General features: G+C 45.7%; 2 protein-coding genes and 2 non-coding genes across 8 annotated transcripts in view; 1 reads left to right on the top strand and 3 right to left on the bottom strand.

The window, feature by feature from the left end:
- The window catches only part of LOC103316204 (serine proteinase stubble-like), a 72,581-nt gene that overhangs the window by 1,491 nt on the left and 50,070 nt on the right, over positions 1 to 21,020 (bottom strand). For 4 of the 5 annotated variants that reach the window (XM_031930950.2, XM_031930952.2, XM_031930953.2 and 1 more), the window contains 8 exons: positions 7,642 to 7,725; positions 6,620 to 7,018; positions 3,976 to 4,490; positions 3,528 to 3,802; positions 1,893 to 2,070; positions 597 to 1,069; positions 221 to 518; positions 14 to 139 (listed from right to left, as the gene is read on the bottom strand). In XM_031930950.2, the coding sequence (XP_031786810.1) occupies positions 14 to 139; positions 221 to 518; positions 597 to 1,069; positions 1,893 to 2,070; positions 3,528 to 3,802; positions 3,976 to 4,490; positions 6,620 to 7,018; positions 7,642 to 7,725 (2,348 nt within the window). Of the gene's footprint in view, positions 1 to 13; positions 140 to 220; positions 519 to 596; positions 1,070 to 1,892; positions 2,071 to 3,527; positions 3,803 to 3,975; positions 4,491 to 4,627; positions 4,699 to 6,619; positions 7,019 to 7,641; positions 7,726 to 21,020 lie in introns of those variants that run through there. The other variant, XM_031930954.1, reaches the window with a different exon arrangement.
- TRNAG-GCC lies at positions 5,542 to 5,612 on the top strand. Its single transcript has one exon. It is a non-coding gene; the product is annotated as a tRNA-Gly (tRNA).
- Positions 5,729 to 5,799, bottom strand: TRNAG-GCC. Its single transcript has one exon. It is a non-coding gene; the product is annotated as a tRNA-Gly (tRNA).
- LOC103316205 (speckle-type POZ protein B-like) lies at positions 15,571 to 17,619 on the bottom strand. Its single transcript, XM_008208810.4, has 2 exons — positions 16,871 to 17,619; positions 15,571 to 16,769 (listed from the first exon to the last, which is right to left on the bottom strand). The coding sequence occupies exon 2, from the start codon at positions 16,722 to 16,724 to the stop codon at positions 15,666 to 15,668; it is 1,059 nt and encodes a 352-aa protein (XP_008207032.1). The 5' UTR covers positions 16,725 to 16,769; positions 16,871 to 17,619; the 3' UTR covers positions 15,571 to 15,665.

Raw genomic sequence — 21,020 nt, 5'->3', positions numbered from 1 at the left:
ATCGATTCCATACCTGGCAAGAATCTTGACCACCTGTTTCGTAGCCAGCGCACAGGAATATCTCGGGGATGAACTCGTGCCTGCCGGCTCTGAGGAACATTGACTTGCACCTGTCGTTGCTTACGATTGGCACGGAAACCTAGAATACAAGCGACGAGTTTAATCAGCGTCTGTCTATGCTCGACTGCTTTTACTGGCTTAAAATTAATTGATCATTAACCTCCTGTAAAACCGAAGGCAGTGTGCCTCCCTCGCTGAGTCGACCCCAGCCAGTGACGGTCCCGTTCTCGCCGATGAGCAGCTCATCGCTGGCCGGTAGACAGATGGGCGATATGTGCGGGGCGAAAGACAGTGGCGTCTCCAGCCTGACCAGCGCCAGGTCGTACTCGAAGGTGAAGAAGTTGTACTTCGGATGCACGACTTTTTTCGTGATGCCTCTCTCGACGTAAGGCAATCGCTCCTGCACCGACGAGAAGTCGTACTCGCCTACTCGTATCCGGATTTGCGACGTCAGCAAGCTGGAACGGACGATTCGTATATTAGAGAAGGGAAGGGAAAGTTTTGCACTTTACTGATCGTCTATATTGTATACTCACTCGTCGACGCAGTGACCAGCCGTAGCAATCCAATTTTCGTTCAGCACAGCCCCGCCGCACCTGTGTGTACTCGAGAACCCAAAGAAGGACGTCCGCCTGACGGACACCTGCCAGGGCCACTTTCCGAAGCTAGCCTCCTTCCCGCCGACTATCCTGGTCTCCGGCCGTGGAAAGAGAGCCGGCACACCGCAGGACATGTCGCTATTCTCCGGAGCCGCCGGTACAGTCAACACCGAGCCCGTCCTCGCGGGGGACGTCTCCGTGCTCGTTTCCGTCGAAGACGAGGACGTCGTGCTGGAGGTCGAGGGTCGAGGTGTCGTCGTCGAGGTGGTCGTGGACGTCGTCGTCGTCGAGGTCGTCGTCGATGTGGTGGTCGACGTCGTCGTCTTCTTCGTCGGCCGAGGCTTCGTTGGCGTCTCCAAGTAGGACGTCGTTATGTAGTGCGCCGAGTGGGGCTTTTGGTACACGTTGTTCTAGAAAACGACAAATTTTTTCTTTACTGCACCTCGGCGCGATATGTAGCACTGCAACTGCCAAGAATTCCTTCCAACGATTCCCCGTTGACTTCCAAATAACCAGCACAAATTGAAATACACGTATACGCGCACACATGCTCACGAGTCGCAGTAGATCAGGTCGGCATAGCGTCATCCGCTAGCGCGGAAATCGAACTCGCGTGAAAGCGAGGATAAAAAAACTGGATAGCTCTCGGCGCACACTCGACCTTGAGGCGGAAGTAGCTGGAAAATTTTCACCGCGTAAACGGCCAGTCTGGAAAGTAAGTTGCGTCTTCTGCTTTTTTGCCATATGCGACGGGGTCAAGCGGATGCTCGAGAAACGCTTGGAATCACGGCGACGATGATCGTAAAACAGTGATGCAACGCCGCGTCGTTATTCACATGGGCGATAACAAATATTTTCGCTCTAAAATCGCTGCAAATGGAATTTCCAGATTCGCCAGCTCTGTACTTTACGGCCGGGCTTTCATTGTCGAAATTCACTTAGTCGGAAACGCGAGTTTACACCGCCGCGTATAACTATCTCCCCGGCGCAGTTTTTACGTTGAATTTTACGATAAAAGTGCGCCGCGGCGATAAATGCCCTTCCGTCTTCATTCATAGAAAGAATTTAACGCGCGCGCGTTTCGAAACAAACGAAAAAAAAAAAATACAAGCTGCAAACACCCACCCGATGCTACACATTGTACAGAGAGGGTATCCGAGAATGGAATATAAAACTCGCGGACTGATCCACTTGGCCATTCAGCCGGATGGAAAAATCAAATTTCAAACGTACCTCCTGGGGCTCGGTGGGTTTGAAGCTCGGCCTCTGGGGATCCGTCCACTGGGGCTTGTGCGGCTTGTGAGTCCACGACGAGGAGGAGGACGAGGCGGCCGAGGGCTTGTGCCTCGTGACGAAGGCCGGCTCCGTCGTTACCTGCCAGTGGGCCGTCTGGGGCACGGATCCGGCTGCGCTACAATGATAAGGAGCTGAGTGATAGGTCTGAGTGAGGCGAGCTTTTGGTTTACGAAATTTTTCTAATTTATCCTTGAATTTTTCCTCGCTGTTGTCGTAAGCAATCACGTGTTTCTTTAAGAAAACAAATTTAAAAATTCGATTCCGCGATGAAGCGCGCACGGTTAACAGCTGTTAAATTACGAGAGCTTTTATTACGACGAGATTAAATTGTTAGTTTCGTTTCGTTTCATTCGCCGAGTCTATTTTCTCTCCTCTTCCACTTCCTATATCCGTTATACTCCGTTTCTCTCTCTCTCTCTCTCTCTCTCTCTCTCTCTCTCTCGCTCTGGCTCGCGGTGCCGCATTATCCGTGTTCTTTTCTTTGTTTTTCACCTAGAGCCGAGCGCGAGGGCAGGTGCCTGCAAAACGACCGCCGTAAAGTGCCGACTTACGTAAGAAAGTTTCTTTTCTTTTCGAGATTCCCAGATGCCTTGTTGTTAGCAAAAGAGCGAAACAAAAGCGTCTATCCCTTCTCTCCTCGCTCCTTTTCTTCTGCGGCTATTTTTAGCTCTCGCGAGCTTGATTCGTGATTAATTTTTTGCTTTTTGAGAGGATGAACTTTTTCGAGTGGTACGCGTTTTCTCGTGGTATTCTCGTTTCAAAAATACTTTATGGGGGAGTCCATATCGGTCTCGTCGGGAATAACAATGAGAATCTCCATAAAAACACCAAGAGGCAAAAGAGCAGAAAAACGCACACTCCGAGTTCATATCAATTCGTCGGGGAGGGATGGCGTAGAAAATTGTCGCGTGCCGATGCTATCGCGCGGGCACAAGAGCCCTATACACTATATACGCTTTTTGTTCGTAAATATTTAGAGTTTCGTATTTTACAGTCTCGCGTAAAATTTTACGTGCCCCGCGGAAAGTTATATATATACGTTTCGTGTGCTCGTCGTGTGAAATACACACGCGCAGCTAGAGCTGAGGTAAGAGAATAAATTTAGACGAGAATTAATGTTTCGGGGGCTGATAATGTCGTAAATTCAGGCTAAGTGATTTTTATGCGCCTGTTATTTTAATAATGGTAATTTATACTGCTCGCGCTCGCGCTGACATTGAATACAGTACGGTGGGATTGGCTGCTATTATGCGCTCGTATTTTATTTTAGCTTTCTTTTTGTATCGCTTTGTCATACGGCATTAGATGCCTCGGAAGATATATTTCTGATGTCTTTTGTATAATATATTTGTTAAATCTTTGAAGATATTATTTTTTTCGAAAAGATTGATGAGGAAATACAAACTTTGTATTTTTATTTTTTGACAATTTTATATTTTATTTATTTACCTTTCACTCTGCTAACGACGAGCTTTATGCTTGTCCACTTTTCTTGTTTACGCTTTTTCGAGCTTTGCAAATGGATTTTCCGTATAATGACTTTTATATTGAATGAAATAGGAAGAAGCATACCTGGTCGACTGTCCACTGTAGTACGAAGTGGATACGGTCGTGGTTATGGGTTTCGACGACTGTCCAGCCAAGTGCGAGGGCCGTTGCGTCGTCGTCGTCGTCGTAGTTGTCGTCGTTGAGGTCGTGCTCGTGGGGGTGGTCTTCACCGAGAAGTACGGCTTTGAGTATTCCAAAGATGTGGGCCTGCCATGCAACGAAGCTGGTTTTGTAGCCCACTGGGGTCGTTCGGTGTGAATCAGGTTGATGCTAGGGTTGTTCAGTTTTTCCGAGGCTCCCTGTGCATTTTTAAGAACAAATTAGAGCTTTGATGGGAATTCATTTTACTTACCTGTAACCTAAGTTGTTGGTGATTAGAAACTATGCATTTTGATATTCTACTTGTAAAATCAATCGTACTAAGCTTAAATAGTCTATTTCTAATACTAATTAATAAAAATAGTGTTCTCACGTTATCGTCCACCGAATTGATGCTCGGCCTATGCACCGTCTCCTGTACACTGAGATCCTGCGCCTGCTCGTCCGTCTTTCCATCTTCTTCCGGTCTCGAGTCCTGGTAAGAAGGTCTGGGCCCATACCCAGGCCTGGGATGATGGGGCCTTTGGTTCTGGTTTTTACTCGACTGGCCTTGCTGGACATTGCTATTTTTGTTAGGTAACCTGACCAGCAGAGTATTATGGGAGTTTGAAGTTTTATCTTTAAAGCCATGGTGGTGATGATGGTGGTGGGAGTGACTGCTGTGATGTCGGTCCTCCTCCGGTCGTTTCTCGAGGTAGCTCGAGCCAATGCCGTTCTGAGGCCTCCTCGTGTTTTGCGAGTTGTGATGCTGCTGTTGATGGTCGTGGTAGTCTTGATCCGGACTATTGTTGGGTTTTGAATGTGGCCTCTTCTGGAGGTGGGGTCGCGATGCTATCGCCGAGGATGACGGCCTCGACGGTTGCTTCGTTGTTAATAATGATGTGTGTACTGTTTGGGCACGAGATATAACAATTTTATTTATTTATTTATTTATTTACCAGAGTAGACGACATGTATGTTTACATCAAATTATACATAATGTATAATCGATAAAACCTACATCCTAAAGAGGCAATCTAAGTTACCTGTACATAGATCCGGCCTTATTATAACTAATCTTACAAACAAAAATATAAACAATGCCATGATTTGGCATATTATCTTTACAGGTTATCTGTTGATATACAAAAAGTAATAACATTTTTATAAAATATTTAATTATTTCTAAAGCAATTAACAATTTTTTTTCTCAGACTCTTTTTCTTCACATATAATATTTTTAGTTCATTAGGTAATTCGTTAAATAATTTTGTTGCTACCAATTCACTATTCTTGAGATAATAGTTTTGTGTGTTTTAGGCAAATTTGATACTTTGTTTAGGTTTATTGATTTCATTCGCTAATTTTGGACCTATATTACTGAAGAACTTGTTAAAAGTAGTAGCTATGCCTTCAGTATTGGATATTTTTTCTCCATTTTCTTCAATATAATCAAAATTATTACTATTTCCTACTTTATTATTATTAAGTTTTTTTTTTAACAAATTCCCATAATTTTCTGCCTTAGTTTGAATTCTCTGAACCTCATTTACTTCATATAAGTATTTAGCACGTGCTATTGCTTTGTTTAAGTTCCTCACGAAGTTTTTGTACTGCACTTCTAGGACCTTATCTTTGGGATTCTTTTTTAACTTTTTATATAAGTATTCCTTAGTCAAACACGACTGAATTATTCCTTTTGTTATCCACAAACATCAAGGAGATTTTCTTTTATCTTTTTTATGTTTCGTAGATAGCGATACAATTTTTTTTATATTTTTAATTAATAGTTCTATAGCTTGCTATAGAACTAAGGTGACTAGAATTAAATTTAGCAAAGATAACTTAGGAATCAAAATTTATTTAGACTTAATAACTAATTAATTTTATTTTTCAATATTTTCCACTATTTGTTTATAATAATTTTGGTCATCGAAAGTTAAGCTATCGAATTTCAACAGCATCGGTGGTTCAGTGGTAGAATGCTCGCCTGCCACGCGGGCGGCCCGGGTTCGATTCCCGGCCGATGCAATTTATTTTTGATTTTTAACGAAAAATTATTGTTTTTTTTTTTTTGCTTTAGCACATCATGCAAAGCTTCCCGAGCAAAAAAAACAATAATTTTTCGTTAAAAATCAAAAATAAATTGCATCGGCCGGGAATCGAACCCGGGCCGCCCGCGTGGCAGGCGAGCATTCTACCACTGAACCACCGATGCTGTTGAAACTCGATAGCTTAACTTTCGATCACCAAAAATTATATGACCATAGATCAGAAAAATTAAAAAAAAATTGATTCATATCTAAAAATTTGCTTAAAATTATATAAACAATATGTAATTGTAATTTCTGAAGAAATCAAACGTAAAATTTCATTAAAATCCATTATTCTATTAAAAAACGTGCCTCCGCAAAGCATCCGGTAAATCATTGCTCGATAATGTGTCTGTCACGCCACTTCCCCTTCATACACGCGTGTTATGGCTCGCGCGTGTACATCAGGCGGCACGTGCCCCGCTCCCCCCACTCCGTCGCGACTCCCGGAGTCCTCAAAAGGTCCCCCCCACCATAGACGCGCCGGTACCGGCAGCCGTGGCGCCAAGCAGTCTCATCAACTGGTTTCCCCCACCTTAGCTGCGTGCGCAAGTGAGAGAGCGAGAGAGCGATCACGCCGTTCTACCGTTCAAGGTGGGGGTACCGGTTAATTTATCTTTTATTTTTTTGTCCGGAGACTCGTTTTTGATGAGTTAGTAAGTGGCTGCCGAATACGCTGGTAATTGATTCAATAGAGTTTGCATGTAAATTGACGCGCGTTGTGGATGAGGTCTTAATTGAATCACACAATATAAGGTATATTTTTTATCTGTAAGTATTGCTTATATTTTATATATAGTTTATCGTAAGCTTGAGAAACTGACATTGATCTGAGCTAGAACCGTCAATGGTCACTTCATTTAAACAACGAGCTAAAACTACTGAGCTGATACTCGCTATCCAAAATGAGCTACGATCACTTATGCTAATTTTCCATAAACCCACCTTGTGATCCGGCCTGCGATGCCGTGATATGACTAGTAGAAGCGGGTCCGGTCGACCCGTGTTGATGCGTCGTCGACGCCAACGGCCTCGACAGCGCCGTCCCCAACGTCGTCGTCCTTATCGTCGTGGTCCCTTCGGCCAGAGCATCGGTCAGCGACGGCCTAGCCGCGGGTTTACCACTACTAATACTACTGCTGCTACCTCCGGACGTCTGGTGGCCAGTGCTACCTATGCTGTTGGACGTCGCGTTGTGGACGCAGCAACTGCCGAACATGAAGGTGTCCACGCAGACGCCCACGTGGGTGCCCTCGGACTTGATGCAATCCCAGACGAACATGCAGGTGCCCTCGACGTTTGACTGACCCGCTACGCGACACGGCTTCGGACTGATCTTGTAGCCTGGGGGAGCATTCGTTTGATGTAAAATTATAATTAAAATTTAACGACCCGCTGCAGATGTTATTGTGTTGCAACTTCGCCGGTTGTTGCAAATTATAATTTAATCATCAACGAAATTTCCGTTGCAAAGTCGTAATAAACGCTAATGAAATTGACAAGTTGGAGAATTAATTTCAAACACAGGTAATATACGCGAAAGAGAGAGAGAGAGAGCTGTGCGCGTTCGTTAGCGATAATTAAACTTTGAAACGGGTTCAACAAAATTATTCCAAATTTTAACGCCAGTAATTTCCCGGTCATTAATGACGCATCGTCGTCGTCTCTCTCGAAAATTCATTAACTCCGATAAAATGATTGTATTCAGCTTTATGAACAAACGCAGCGAATATACATTCCGTCCTTCCGATAACCGATACTCAACGCCAACAATCGACGGCAAATATACGAGAATTGATCATTTCTGCGACGATTGCGTTTTTTGGCCAGATGATGAGCACATCGCCTTTCGATTCAGAGGATCGAGGCGCATTCAAGCGATGTACACACCACAAGAGGCTTAAGTCATACACCGGTTATACAGCGTGTATAGTATGTATATATATGTATATATCTATGTATCTGACCTCGATTCATGGAGCTGAGGGACCTGGCGATACCCGACCACCAGAGTATCGCAGCCACGTAACCGATCCACCGCATCCTGAGCCCTGGAACGATAAATAAATGTCACTGGTCAATTATACTGCCCATCGCACATTCCGCTGCTGTATAACATCGGACATCGATATAAGAAAGATAATCCGACGCGAGAATCATCGAGTATCGCAATTTACACCTGTTAAACGCTCGTATCCACGACTGATGAATATTCAAACGAAGCCTAAATTCCAAGGCATCGTCGTAGCTACTCGTAAACTTCGACACCTCTGGTCCTCCGCGGATAAAAGAGAAGAGCCGCGAGCGTTATCCGTCCATCGGGTCTTTTTCGCACGAATCTACTTCCCGTTTTCGGCCGCGTGTGTTAATCGCATACGCATCCGCTGATTGGATTTGCCGCTCGAGAGGATATCGGTCAAAGAAAGAGAAATTCGGGCCTTCGTGGGTACACATACACACGTGCGCACGTCAGGTCACATCGTCCGGCTTTGTGTCACGAAGGTGGATGTGATATGTATGCCGTTGTAATGTATTCATTGGGTGTGTTTCATATATTTGGTACATGGGAGAATTCATTATTGTTCTTTTTTTTCGAGGGTCGAACTACCGTTGGGATTTTGGTCTCTGCTGTCATGAATATGGTGATTGTGAGTATTGTTTACAAAAAGTCGCCAACTTCCTAAGTCGACCTTGAGAAAATTTCCAGATACCCCTGTAAAGTCGAGCTTTAATAAGCCGAGGCTATGGGCGAAATATAAAGCCATTTATCGTCAATTAAATCGCGAGACTATATTAGGTGCCACAGCCATCGACGCGCTGGTTATTATGCCTCTAAAGACACTTAGCCATAAACGCGATTATATCAAGCTCACGCCGGGTCATCGTTCTTCGTATAACCGCCCGCGAGAAGAACGTTAATCTCCGAGGGATAAAGAGATATTGGCGCAAGCTTGGAAGTTAGAAACTTAAAATTTTCCTCGAAGACTTAGCATTTTCTAAGTAACGAATATTCATGGCTGCCTCGAGTGATACACCAGAGTGCATCATTCGAATATTTTCACAGTATATACAAAGATCCAAAAACATCCCACGCATAGACGCGAATTTCAATGTTTATAAAACAGCATCACTCCGCAAGTTTTCCCGTTTCCTTTTCAACTTCCGAGTCCAGAACGCAACCTCGGGAATGCGATCAGTTTCACGCCAGCGGCAGCTTCTGCATTTGACGTCACTTGTGTATAGTTTGGATTACGCGACGGATCAAACTCTATGCTCGATAAATTTCTCGCTGTGTTATACTGGATGTAAAGCCAGACATTTTTTTTTTTTCCAAACGTAAGCTTCGAGTTTTATCAGAGAAGACTGCCCGTGAATTTCGCTATGCAAAGCCCGCACACGCGTGTATTTAATTTACAGCAGCGGGGGACACGCTCGCAATATCAAAACGGCATTGAAAGCGAAGCTGCCTTTCACGTCGTTCTCACATGTCGCTCTCGAGAACGCGCGAGCGTTTTATTAAACCCGGGCTTTCAATGTTTACTCCCTGCGCGAAGTGTTCTTTCTCGTAATTAAACTGAAAATTCGAATAGCGCGACGCATTTCCAGTCGACAATGATTGACACATACAAATACATGCATTCATAGCCTCGAAACAATTAAACACACCTATGTAAAACAATAATTTCCCGGCGTGTAACGCGCTCGTAAATCAGGGCAGGGCAAAAGGATATAAGCAAAGCGCATCGAGCCGTAAATAACACGTGTGTGTCCTCTTCGGCGAAAAAGAGCCTCGAAACTTTTACATGGCGCACACGGGGATGTAGTTATATACGAACTTGATTTATCGGGAGAGAGGGAAAAAACGTCCCAGCGATTTTCCAATTTTGTGCAGCGTTTGCGTCAGCCGATCGAGCGCGAGTTTAGAGATTACATTATGCGCAGACACGAGTGCGGTGTATCCAACACGTGCCGCTGGATCGCGCATGGCTTGTTTCAATTTTGTTTTTCGAATTTTGCCCGCTTTTTTCACCATCACGCGCGATTCATCGCGGGTTGTTTACTTTTACGGAGCGAAGCGAAATAATTGTTGAATTCGATCAAAATTACGGTACACATTTATTCGAATTAAATTGAAGAATAATCCGAACTTCGCTTCGTAAATCAACGTCAGCTCGTTTTTTCCAACACAAGGCGCGCATAACGAGTTCAGTGAATAACAGAAAAAAAAAGAAATAATGAAGAAGAAGCCCCAACCGTATCTGGCGAATGAATCACCTCTGCGCAATATTTCAATTCCGCATATAACTGCTCCACATGCGCGCATCTGCATTTTAAAATATACAAGCCCGCATATAATTGCGGCCGCGGCTGAATTTCTCGAGAGACGAGTCTCTTTTTCTCTCTCTCGAGATAACAATTGATATTCGTCTCTCTCCAAGCAGCTATTATAACGCCGTAGTGTATATTCGCAAAATATATAAAAGAGCTAATCCAGCCAATCTCCCGAGGGACAGCTCCTAAAACTCTTCCTCTCGCCACATCGAGGCGCCATTCGAACTCTATTACACACAGAGTAGAGACCTCGCCTCCTCTGCCATTTAGCCTCTAACCCACGCAGTTCACTCCCGGGTTAATCCCCTCATTCGGATAGCCAGGTCCATTTTTTCTCTTTTGTCCTCGAGGCTGCGTTTACGCGTTATCTCTCCGAAGAGAGAGAGAGAGAGAGAGAGAGAGAGAGAGAGAGAGAGAGAGACGCGTCTCGCATATACGAGTTCGTTGTCGTGTTGCGGATGAATAACAGGAGTGAAAGAAGGAGAAGATGCATCGGAGCGAAAGTGGAGCGAATCCGTCGCGGTTCTCCTCTTGTTCGCCTTATTCCATCTGGCTGCAGTCGTGTGTCGTAAAAAACGAGGCTCGTTTACGCTTGGGAAAATTCATACCGTGTTTCTCGCGAAGTATCGTATTTTAACTCTTTTTTTTTTTATTTAAATCTCAATTTTCGTTCGCGAATTTTATAAGGCCACGCGCGCATATACTCCGCTCCGTTTGCCCACAGCGTGTTTGCGTTTCGCAGATGCGCGTATATGGTCATAGTGCGTATTTGTAAATTATACCGCTGCAGGGAGAGGTTTCCCTTGTAAACAATAACGTGGTTGGAAACTTGATATGCATTTTTGCGATGCGCACGTGGATAGTGTCCTTCTGATAGAAAATTTCAATATCCCCGCGTATGCGGCGCGCATAAAACAGCAACGAAATGAATTCCCTCAATCGAGTAGTCGCTCCTCTGGAATCTCGGCAAGATCTTATTCCCTCGAGTGGGAATAGAAAAAAAACTTTAACAAACGCAATTCCATCGATGTAATACTCAATTTTCAATTTACATTTTCATTCTCATTTTGATATCGGAATGTAAAAAAATGCGGTCAGTCGCGCTCTTTTTAAGCGGGTGAAATTCCCGGACCAAAGAAGGATGATAAATTCCGGGGAAAGAGGCCTGCTTATTGCAGCTCTACGCTGTTTAAAGTGGCGTTCGGTACAGGCTGTATTTCACAGATAAAATTTCGAGTAAAAATTCCCGATTAAACTCCTCAGCTCACGAGGATGAAACGGCTCATTATTTCATTCTCGGTTATACACTTGCAGCTGCCGAGGAGAATATGGGTTAACAATGTAGCCGAAGATTCGCAGGGAAGATTGAAGCTAATCAATCCTGCCTCGGCGTATCTTCATGAGTGTATGTAAGGCCGACGAAGGTTTTCGTTTTTTTTTCGAGAGAGAGAGAGAGATGGTTTTAAAGTGGACGACGACGGAAGCCCGATCGGCTGAGATAATTCACGTTTCCCATGTCCTCGGGCGATGTTTAATTTTCCAGTCGATGTGATTCTCGCTCTCGGGACGTGTCCTGAGTGCCGTGACTGATTTTATAGTTTCGAAAACGGCTTGGAGAGCGATTTTATACGCCGGTGAATTGCGTCGAGACTCGAGTTTCGCTTGCGAGGTTGTACACTCGAAAATTTTGATTTTTAATTAAAAATTCAGAGCAAAAAAAAAATGCAAATTCCGCTAATCGAATCGCGCCGACCCTCGGAGATCCCCGATAATCCAGCCTTTTAATTTCCCCCTCGGCCCTTTAATCCGAAATTAAAAAATCTCCTTCTCCGGCTTAGCCAAACACACACCCTCGAACAACGAGCACAGATCCGACGATAATCCTAACATTTGCATTCGACATGAAAACTTTCGGAACGACTTTTATTTTTCCCGCGACGACGACGAGGCGCATTTCGAATGCATGATATTTATATTGGCTGTAAAACTAGCGTATCGACTGTGTATTTCCGCGAGAAATATTCGCAGTCGCGTAGGCGAACTTTGGATTATCGCGAGGATGACGGGGAAAAGTTGCATAACGGATACATCGGAATCCGCGGTGGAAAATCGTCCGAGAAAAGAGTATAATAAATGAAATTTTCTTTGCGAAGTACTTTGGTTTAATTAAAAACTTCTTAATTGCCGGACGTTCCGCGTCCGAATTTTGTAAAAGTAATTGGCTACACACACACACACACACATACTTGCGCAAACTTCGAAACTCCTTTCGCCAGCAGCAGCAGCGCCGAAAGATCAATACCTACGCGAGTCAGCGACTCATTTGCCGCTGAATGTAAGGAGAAGAAGAAGAAGTTCTTTTCAACCGTTGCTTTATGGAGGGGCCGTAAAAGTTTTATACAACGATTCGGCTTCAATTATTTGATTGCCCGCGTGCGCACCTCTGTCTCTCTATACATCCGCACGTATATAGGATATACGTTTTTTATCGCGCGAAATAAAAACTGTTTACTCTTTGGCTCTACTGCAGCGCAACTTTTTCTATAAAAGCTCCGCAGCGCGGAATTAATGGGATTTTAAGAGGTAATATCCGGCGTCGATGCTTTTCTCAATTATATGCACCCGAGAATCGCGTATAACCCCGTTGGCAGAAGACCAGAGCTGTATTACAGACACACGTACACATCGAAGAACGTAATGCGAAGCCGCGGCGCATTTTTCCGACAACATAAACAGTCGTTATTCACCCACGTCGTACTGCTTTTCTACAAAGCGCCGTTGACGACGACGACAACGTCGGACGTAAAAAGGAGCAATAAAACAGAGCTTCGGCTCTCGCGGTACGTATGTGTAAGCAGGAGTCTTGAACTCCTGACCTTTTGTGAAAAATAGCGAGTCGGGATGAGTCGGAACACGTGGCGCCTCGTGATACGCCCACGAGAGAGAAAGAGAGAGTTTGGATCGAGATTCGTTGATTGAGTCCTCGCGCGTATGTGTGTGTGTGTGTGTCGGGAGAATTCGCAGGTTTGCCTGAATCGCTGAATTTTTCAGAGGACCGAAGCTGCTTTGACGTGTCAAACTTACAGCTCGTCGAAGAAAAGTATAAAAAAGCTCATCCCCTACTACTGTGCTCCTTTAAGATTCGTCGCTCGTTCCTCGGCGGAGCATCTCCTCGGAGAAATTCGGGCAGCCCTCGAGAGGTATATCCGTAATCCCGCGTGAAATCATCGCTACTGCCGGTTATGAAAGGGCAGCTCGACGTAGCCGTTCCTTGAATGCCAAGTGCTCGAGTCGCGCGCGCGGGTTTTTGATTAATCGACACGCGGGATTTTCATTGTTCGACGGGCGATGAAAGTTGGACCTGATTTATTTCTCTCTTTTCCGGCAAGGTGACAAAAAGAAACGAATTTCCCGAAAGGACTTTCCCTCGGAACCTCAATCATGGACAAAAAGCGCATAAACGAAAAAGCGCGCTCCGAAGCATAAAGCAGCGGCAACACAGAGAGACTTTACGATAGCCTGCATAAAACACAAGGGGAATACAGTGCCCGATAAAGCTCGCTGTACACGTGTGTGTGTGTGTGTATTATACTCACAGCATCACCACCCACGCAAGAAGAAAGCGACGCGGCGCGCAAATCCACTTAGAGTCAAAGGGCCGCTACTGCGCACACGTCCTCGGCCGCGAAACGGACTCGCGCGTTTCTTTCTTAATCAAGGTCAGCATAGCTTTGGTAAAAGCGCTTGCATTTTCTCTCTCTCTCTCTCTCTCTCTCGAAGGGAAAGTCGGGGGAGGATCTATTGTCGTCGATAGCATCGCGGTTATATTGTCTCGAGACTTGCCGTGCGCTTTTACCTGTATGTGTGTGTGTGTGTGTGAGTGTGTGTGTGTGGGTTATTAGAGGGAGAGAAGGAGGAATTTCTCCTGGGACTCGAGTGACGAGCTGAATTTCGGGCCTGGCTAAAGGATTAATTATGAAAGTTGCGCCGCGGAGGTGACCTTTTTGTTTCCAAGTTTTTTTTCTCAGTCCTCCAGAAGTTTCGGCTGTAAAAAGCTGCGGGAAAAACCGTAATACACTCTCAGTCCACCTACTCTCGCGGCAGCAGAGTTTCGATCCATTGTCCCCGAGACATCGATCTAATCGTCTTCTAAAAGTTTTGAAACAAAGCGAGTTCAAGTAGTTAAAAACTGCTTTGTTTTTATAGTTCAGAGAGAACAACGATTGAATATACTTCCTATTTGAAATCTCTCATCTATTAATTACAATACAATAACGCTCTCCTATGCATTTTCATAAAGCGCGCGCTTTCGCTCGTCCACCGATGAAAATCGCGCGATAGGACTTTGCGGCGTAAAAAAGCTTCCATCGTGTAGGGCAATTAAAATTCTGAAGAACGGCGTCGACTCGCTCATCAGAAATTCCAAACTCACCGAGAGAGAGAGAGAGAGAGAGAGAGAGAGAGAGAGAACAGCATACCCGTGTCAAAAAGTTTACACAGCTTTGGGATCGCGTTAAACCTACAAATCCGCTTCTAAAACCTCAATACCCGTCGCGGCACTTTTTGCCGCCGTAAATCACAGCCTACTAAGCCGCCCGTTGAAAAACTGTTCCTATCCTATAAAAAAGAACCGCCGCGAATAAAAAAAACGCTACACGAAACGTCGCCGGCCTTTCTCATAATCGTAAAATCGGCGCTCTCTTCGTACTTACTCGACTCGTTAAACCGCGATTAAGTCGGCGAAGAGCTTTTGCATACGAGATTTAAAATTCGATGATGCGTCGCCGATATGAGCGCAGGAATACCTGGATTCCACTGGACAGTCATCCGGACCATACAGTAGCGACGACAGCAGGGTTAATGGGTCAGGGATATTCATCTCTCCGAGAGCGGACCCACTTTGCCGGCCTTGCGTATTATTATTGTGCAGCACCTCTTCGAGTCACCGCATCGCGTCGTTTCACGCTACAACGAACGCGACTACGAGTTTCTCTCTCGGGCCCTTTGAACCTCGAATTTCCGATCTCGATCGCTGGTATTTCGGCTGAATTAAACGAGGATAAAAGCGTGCACTGCAATTTTTAATTTTTTGCTCGTCTAGTAAAATGCTGCTTCATCGCATAGTGTTAAAAACGAAATAAAGAGCCGGGCGAGTACGCCGTGAATTGCGTTTTCGTACTCCCGGCTATCGCGTTGCTCTGAATAAACATCGGGAGAGGAAAAAAAAGGGTGAGCTCGCGCTCCGTCTATTTTTAGGCGGGGAATGAAGTTAGCTAATTTGTTGTGTACTCCTGTGGGAGAGAGAGAGAGAGAGAGAGAAAGAGAGAGAGAGAGCCTGATGTATCTTTCTCTTTCTCTCTCGGTTGGGCGAGATTTTTTTTGCCGCAGTGTTTATCTTGCCCGCCGGCTTTTGTTACGAGCGTATTTGCCGACGAACCAGTCGAGGAATGAGGGTATTTTTGTGGAACCAAAAAAATTCGATCAATTTTCATGGCAGTTTTTTGATTGCTCGATTTCGGCGTATGTTTCGCACTTCTGGATTATTTCACTGAAATATCGAAAAATTTAATTTATTTTATTTAATCATACAAAATGTACTTCTCTCTAATAAAAAAATATATAAAAATATATTAAAAAAAAAAAACCACGAGAACTAAAATTACGTGATCTTATTCGCCATAGCGCCGCAGATCTCGATGACGAGTTGGTTGGGCAGCGCCTTGAACTCCTCCGACTTGATGATAACGTCCGCGTGCTGGATGATAAACTCGACGGCCCTTTCCTTCAGTTTCTTAGCTCCATAGCGATCGGCGAGCTGGAGATACTCCAAGGCTGAGCTATCCGTCAATCCATCGCACAGCTTCTTCTCGGTCATGTTCTTCAGAGTGTCCAGCGCGTACTTGTCCGCGGCGATCAAGAGATCGTAGGCCATAGTCGAATCGAGCCGATTTACCTTACCGGTGTACATGAAGCGCATCATCTCCCGGAAGACGTCGTAGTCGACGTCCTTGACCTCGACCTTGTTCTCCTGCCTCTCCAGCATCTCGTGCAGAAACATGGCGGCGAAGACGGCGCTCCTCGTCGACAGTATGCACTTGTGCGCGTAGAGGGTGTTACCCCCGACGATGAAGATCACGTCGCTGAAGGCCTTCTCGTCGAGGAGGTGCTCGAAGTCGTCGAATTCCCGTAGACGCAGCGCGCTCTCGTCGTCAACTTTCTCCTCGGTTTTCTCATCCACGTCGATCCGCTCGTCGGCCACTTTCATCTCATCTTTTTCCGCCTGGCTTGTCGCGCCCATTCTTACCGTGCACACGATGGTGAGGTTTCCATCTCTCAGTACATTGGCGATTAACCTTCGTGGGAAAAATCGCGGGTTTCCGTTGAGCTTATTCGGACTGAAAATTCTGTCTACGATTTCGATCCTCCGTACGACGTTGTCTTTGCCGTCGACGAGACTGAAGGTGATGCTGCCTCTGAAGGCTTTGCTGCACTGCCGATTCAAGAAGCCAATCGAGCAGAATTCCTTGTGGTACTCGATATTGCCCTTCGGGTAGAGCAGGAGCTGCCAGTGGTACTTGTCGTTGATGCTCGTGACTGCAAAGACGGACGACTTTATCGCCTCGCCTAACTTGTAACCGTCGACGTGGAAGTCTCGGATCACCCATTTGAATGCGTACGTGGGGTTCAGAGCGCTGATTTCGCCCCAGATTGCAGCCATTTTCTACACTTGTAGGAGTCGTGTGCAACGCCGAGAGTTGACGCTCTGTAAACAATCAGATTTGAGGTTAGTTTCGATAAACGCGTTTTTTCGTACGACTGAGATTAATTCACGATTATTTAGGCGGATTGTGGAATGATACTTACCTTTTGCGTCGATAGTTGGCGAGACAAAGCCAAAAGCTTCGAAGAGAGATTCCAAGAACGCAACACACAGACACACACACTTTCTTCGTTAGGACGATCTACTGCCTACTCACAAGTGGATCCGACTCTCGTCTTCACGGAGAAGCTCTTCCTCTGCTTTAAGCGTCAATTAATGCCAAAGTGCAACCGTCAGTATTCGAATCAGCTGTTCCTCTCTGCAACAGTCAGTCCGTCACCGCGCGCGCGACAGTGTAGAGGGCGGCCTAACCTCACTCGACGATTGCAATGCATGTTAAAAGCAGGAAAAACGCATAGACAGCAGGACAATAAATTTCGGTTACTCGCGGATACCGGCGGCGATGGCCTGTTATTACTCGGACGCGCTCGCGATTTCTCGCGATTGGATACAGGTGTGTATGGCACAGTAGTCTATAGCTACGCATGTAAATCAATGTTTATAGGAGAACGATGGACGGTAAATATCGGCATCGTTAATTGTGAGAAAGTGTTTTCGCTCGATATATCGACGATCCAAAACACAAAGCTCACAGTTAAATATAGGCCAAAAGACGAAGAAGAAGCGAGTTCGTCCTTCCGACAACCTCTTCGGAAGCTCGGAACGGAACTCGTCTCTCTCTCTCTCTCTCCGTCACGAAACTCTAATACTCTCTTCGGGGCGGACATTAGCATTCACGGGAGATCGGCGGCGTAGTTCCATAACTGCTAGGCTCTCTTCTCTCTCTCTCTCTCTCTCTCTCAGCCGTTACAGGCGCGCTTTTGCACCGAGCGCGCGCGTGACTATTACGATGAGCCTCCGCGTATATATACTATATAGGTAGCTATCGCTCGAACCGATTGCGCAATTCGGACACTTTTCTTACCCCCCGAGTTTCGGTTTGCTTGTTTTGAGTATACTCGAGTGAATTTTCGTATACAGCAACCGGAGACAAAGAAGCTAATCCACTCTGCGCTACAAAACCCAGAACGATAAACTTCTGCCGTCGATGCTTCCCTCTCGCGCGTAATCCTCCGGCGCTTAACCTCCAGCCGACCTTATACTCTCTCTCCCTCGAAAATTTATACGGTGAGCATATCCGTGTATACAAGTCCACAAAAACCTCTATTATACAGACTGCGCGATACGCGCAATTCCGCGCAGGTGTGTCTGATAGTTGCACAAGCTCTCGCTGCTATATTCGGCGCCATTGTAAACGACGCCAGTTACGAAAGTTCCGATCGATCCTGCGATATTTTCATTGTGCTCTCGACAAGCCGGCCGAATATTTAAACGCATAATCAGCGCGATTTTCCATACAAGTTCGCGGAAAAGGAAGCATCGCTAATTGAATTCAACTCCGCAATTTTCTCGCTTCCCCGTACAGCCGATCCCCGATAAATAAAAGACGATTAGCGATAATCAGCCCGAGAGAACAGGCCTTTCCCACAGACACACACGCGCGCGCGTGTATAACAGAACCTTCGCGTGTGGCGAAAATTTTCGAGATGATCGTTTCCTCCTTCGAGATTCTCTCTTCCTCCCCGCAACGATCTTACCGCGCGATGCGCCCGAGCTAATGTCTATATTTTCGAGCGAATATGCGGGGAAGCCGCTTTTGCGGTAATGCCCACTGTTTATCTCGGAGCTTTCGTTTCCGTGTTACGTTGCGCGAAAGTTTTCCTCTTATTTATACGAATAAAAGAATAAGCCGTCGGCGGGCCGATAATGAATTCCTCTCTCGACGATCCAATCTCCTCTAATGAAGCGCAGAGCCGAGAAAAAGAAGCTGCGTCTCTGGTCCACATCTAACCCGAAGCTCTCGACTATATCTGCATAGAGCTAACTCGATTCCTCGTCAGAGCGAATTACTTTTCCATCCTCTCTCTCTCTCTCTCCTTACTTCTACTTTCTTTGCGTCGCCGCTTCGATTCCCTCGGCGCGTAGGCGAGATCCCGTGAGAAGTTCTCGAGTAAAAAATAGAGTGTATAGATGCTTAATCTGCTTAGAGGTGTTGGCGCGTGTATTATAATAACGACTACGGGGCTGCTGCCGCTTGGCTTCCTGGTGCGCTTTAACGACGTTTTAATGAGCGCCAGGCTCTACGATTTTCTCCGGGCTCGGGAATCAAGGGATATACAATGGAATTTAACGCACAAAAATCCAAACCGCACACACGTCCCGTTCTCCCTGGCCCATAAAGCCTCGACCGGCGCGCATCGGCATCTCATAAATAAACAACATTCCACGAAGCTCTATACACTGCACCAGCCGCAAAAAGCCGAGACCTCAAAAACTGTCTTATACGCCCCTACTCTCGGACTCGCAATGTAAGCATCCCTCGGCGCGATATCTCGCCGGAGCTATGCTAATTATCCCGAGATTTACACCGGGGCGGAAGTAGCCTCTTGCTCCCTTGGCTCCTTTTTCTATCGACTGCAGCGCGCGCCGGAGAGACCTCGAATTACCGTCGGCCTCGGAGAAATCCCTCTTAATCTCCTTCGATGAAACTTCTTGCGCTCGTTTCGCCGACTCCCAGAACTCTCTCCTCTCTATACACGCGGCTGCTGCTTTTTTTCCCGAGCCGACTCGCCCGAGAGAGATAGATAGTGTCTAAATGCTTCCGGAGAGGAGAAGGAGGACTTTTTGTCAGTCGGGGGGATTCGATCGAGTCACTTAAAAGTTGTGCCGCTGAGTTTCGAACGGACGCGTATACACACGGCTATGGATTGAGAGCAGGAAGGTGACTTTAGTTTTGGAGGAAAGTTCGCCCCCGAGCGCTGATTCAATTATTCGGCGAATAGCCAAGCGAGGCTGCAGGAATAAAAGTTGGGCTTATTTATTCGGATGCTTGGAAATTGGTATAATTCGCTTCTTTTATTCTCTTCGTCGCAAGCTCGAGTGTGTATACTCGAGCTTGAATTTCCCGCGCGAATAAAGCTCCGTGGATTTGAAATTCGAACGGAAAAAGCAAGCCTTAGGGATGCGAGTACGCTTTACGATCTAATTGCGCCGATGGTGTACAAACGTGCCTTCGGGAGCTGTATTTGGAAAATTCGGCACGTACGGAATCGCTTCGAACGAAATTTTTAAGTATACGCCAGGTATAAGTAAAGCTCGAGAAAACCCGCAGTAACGCATACGATATAGCCGCTCTCTCTCTCTCTCTCTCCCTCTCTCTCTCTCTCGCACCTCACGCAAACGAGGTAATCCAATACGGCTCTCGGAGCTCGATTACTCGCTAATTAAAACGAGCGTATAATATATACATCTGCGCGATATAATAATTCTGCGCGACGTAAAATCGATCGAAGGGAGAGGCTTCTTGTCTCTTAGCTGCTAGCAGGATTTACATCCGCCTCCCACGACACACGGGGGATTAAACGGCAAATTGTGCGTTATATGCGAGCTCTCTCGCGCTGGCTTTGTGAATTATCGCGGATTATTAGACGCTTGCGCGGTGGAGGTACACGCGCAGGTACGCTAGTCTTCTTTGATATCTTGCTTATAAAGCGCGTGGGTGGCCGATGATGTAGGGCTGGCCGGTTCGCGGAATTCGGCTATTGTGACATTGTATGTTTTATGCGAGTGTGGTAAGGATTCGGATTTAATAAATATTCCAATTTGCGTCACACCGAGGTATACATTAATTTTTCGATTACGAAGCATTAATATCGTATGTAATTGTTTCGTATAAAGCTGGATTTATTTCGAAAATGATCAATCATCGTAAAGCGAATGCAACTTTACGCTGTAGCACAAAATTTAATTTCTCCAAGAACGATGAGTCAGCATCAATTCCAAACGCGATTATTGACTCTAAACGGCTCATCTAGTAATTCAAAATTCCGCGGATTAAAGCGGCAGGCACGTATACACTTCGATTAAAAATCCGAATTGATTTATAGATACAATTATATATAAGCCGCGCGTATAGGTGTATACGCAGGCGCGCGAGCGGGTAATAAATAAAATGTCAAGTAGCCTTAAACTCGTCTAGCGTTACACGACCCATATACACCGCTCGTAAATCACTTTAATTAAAACTGTTGATACTTTAATAGATACTTCATAATATCATTAAATAATTACCCGGTTCGATATATTTCAGCCGTTTTGCCGAAGATCAATTATGCTTCCGTGGATTATTGCGTT

The sequence above is a fragment of the Nasonia vitripennis genome, chromosome 5 (assembly GCF_009193385.2).
Source record: "Nasonia vitripennis strain AsymCx chromosome 5, Nvit_psr_1.1, whole genome shotgun sequence".
NCBI classification, from domain to species: domain Eukaryota; kingdom Metazoa; phylum Arthropoda; class Insecta; order Hymenoptera; family Pteromalidae; genus Nasonia; species Nasonia vitripennis.
This window is presented reverse-complemented; position numbering and strand designations above follow the sequence as displayed.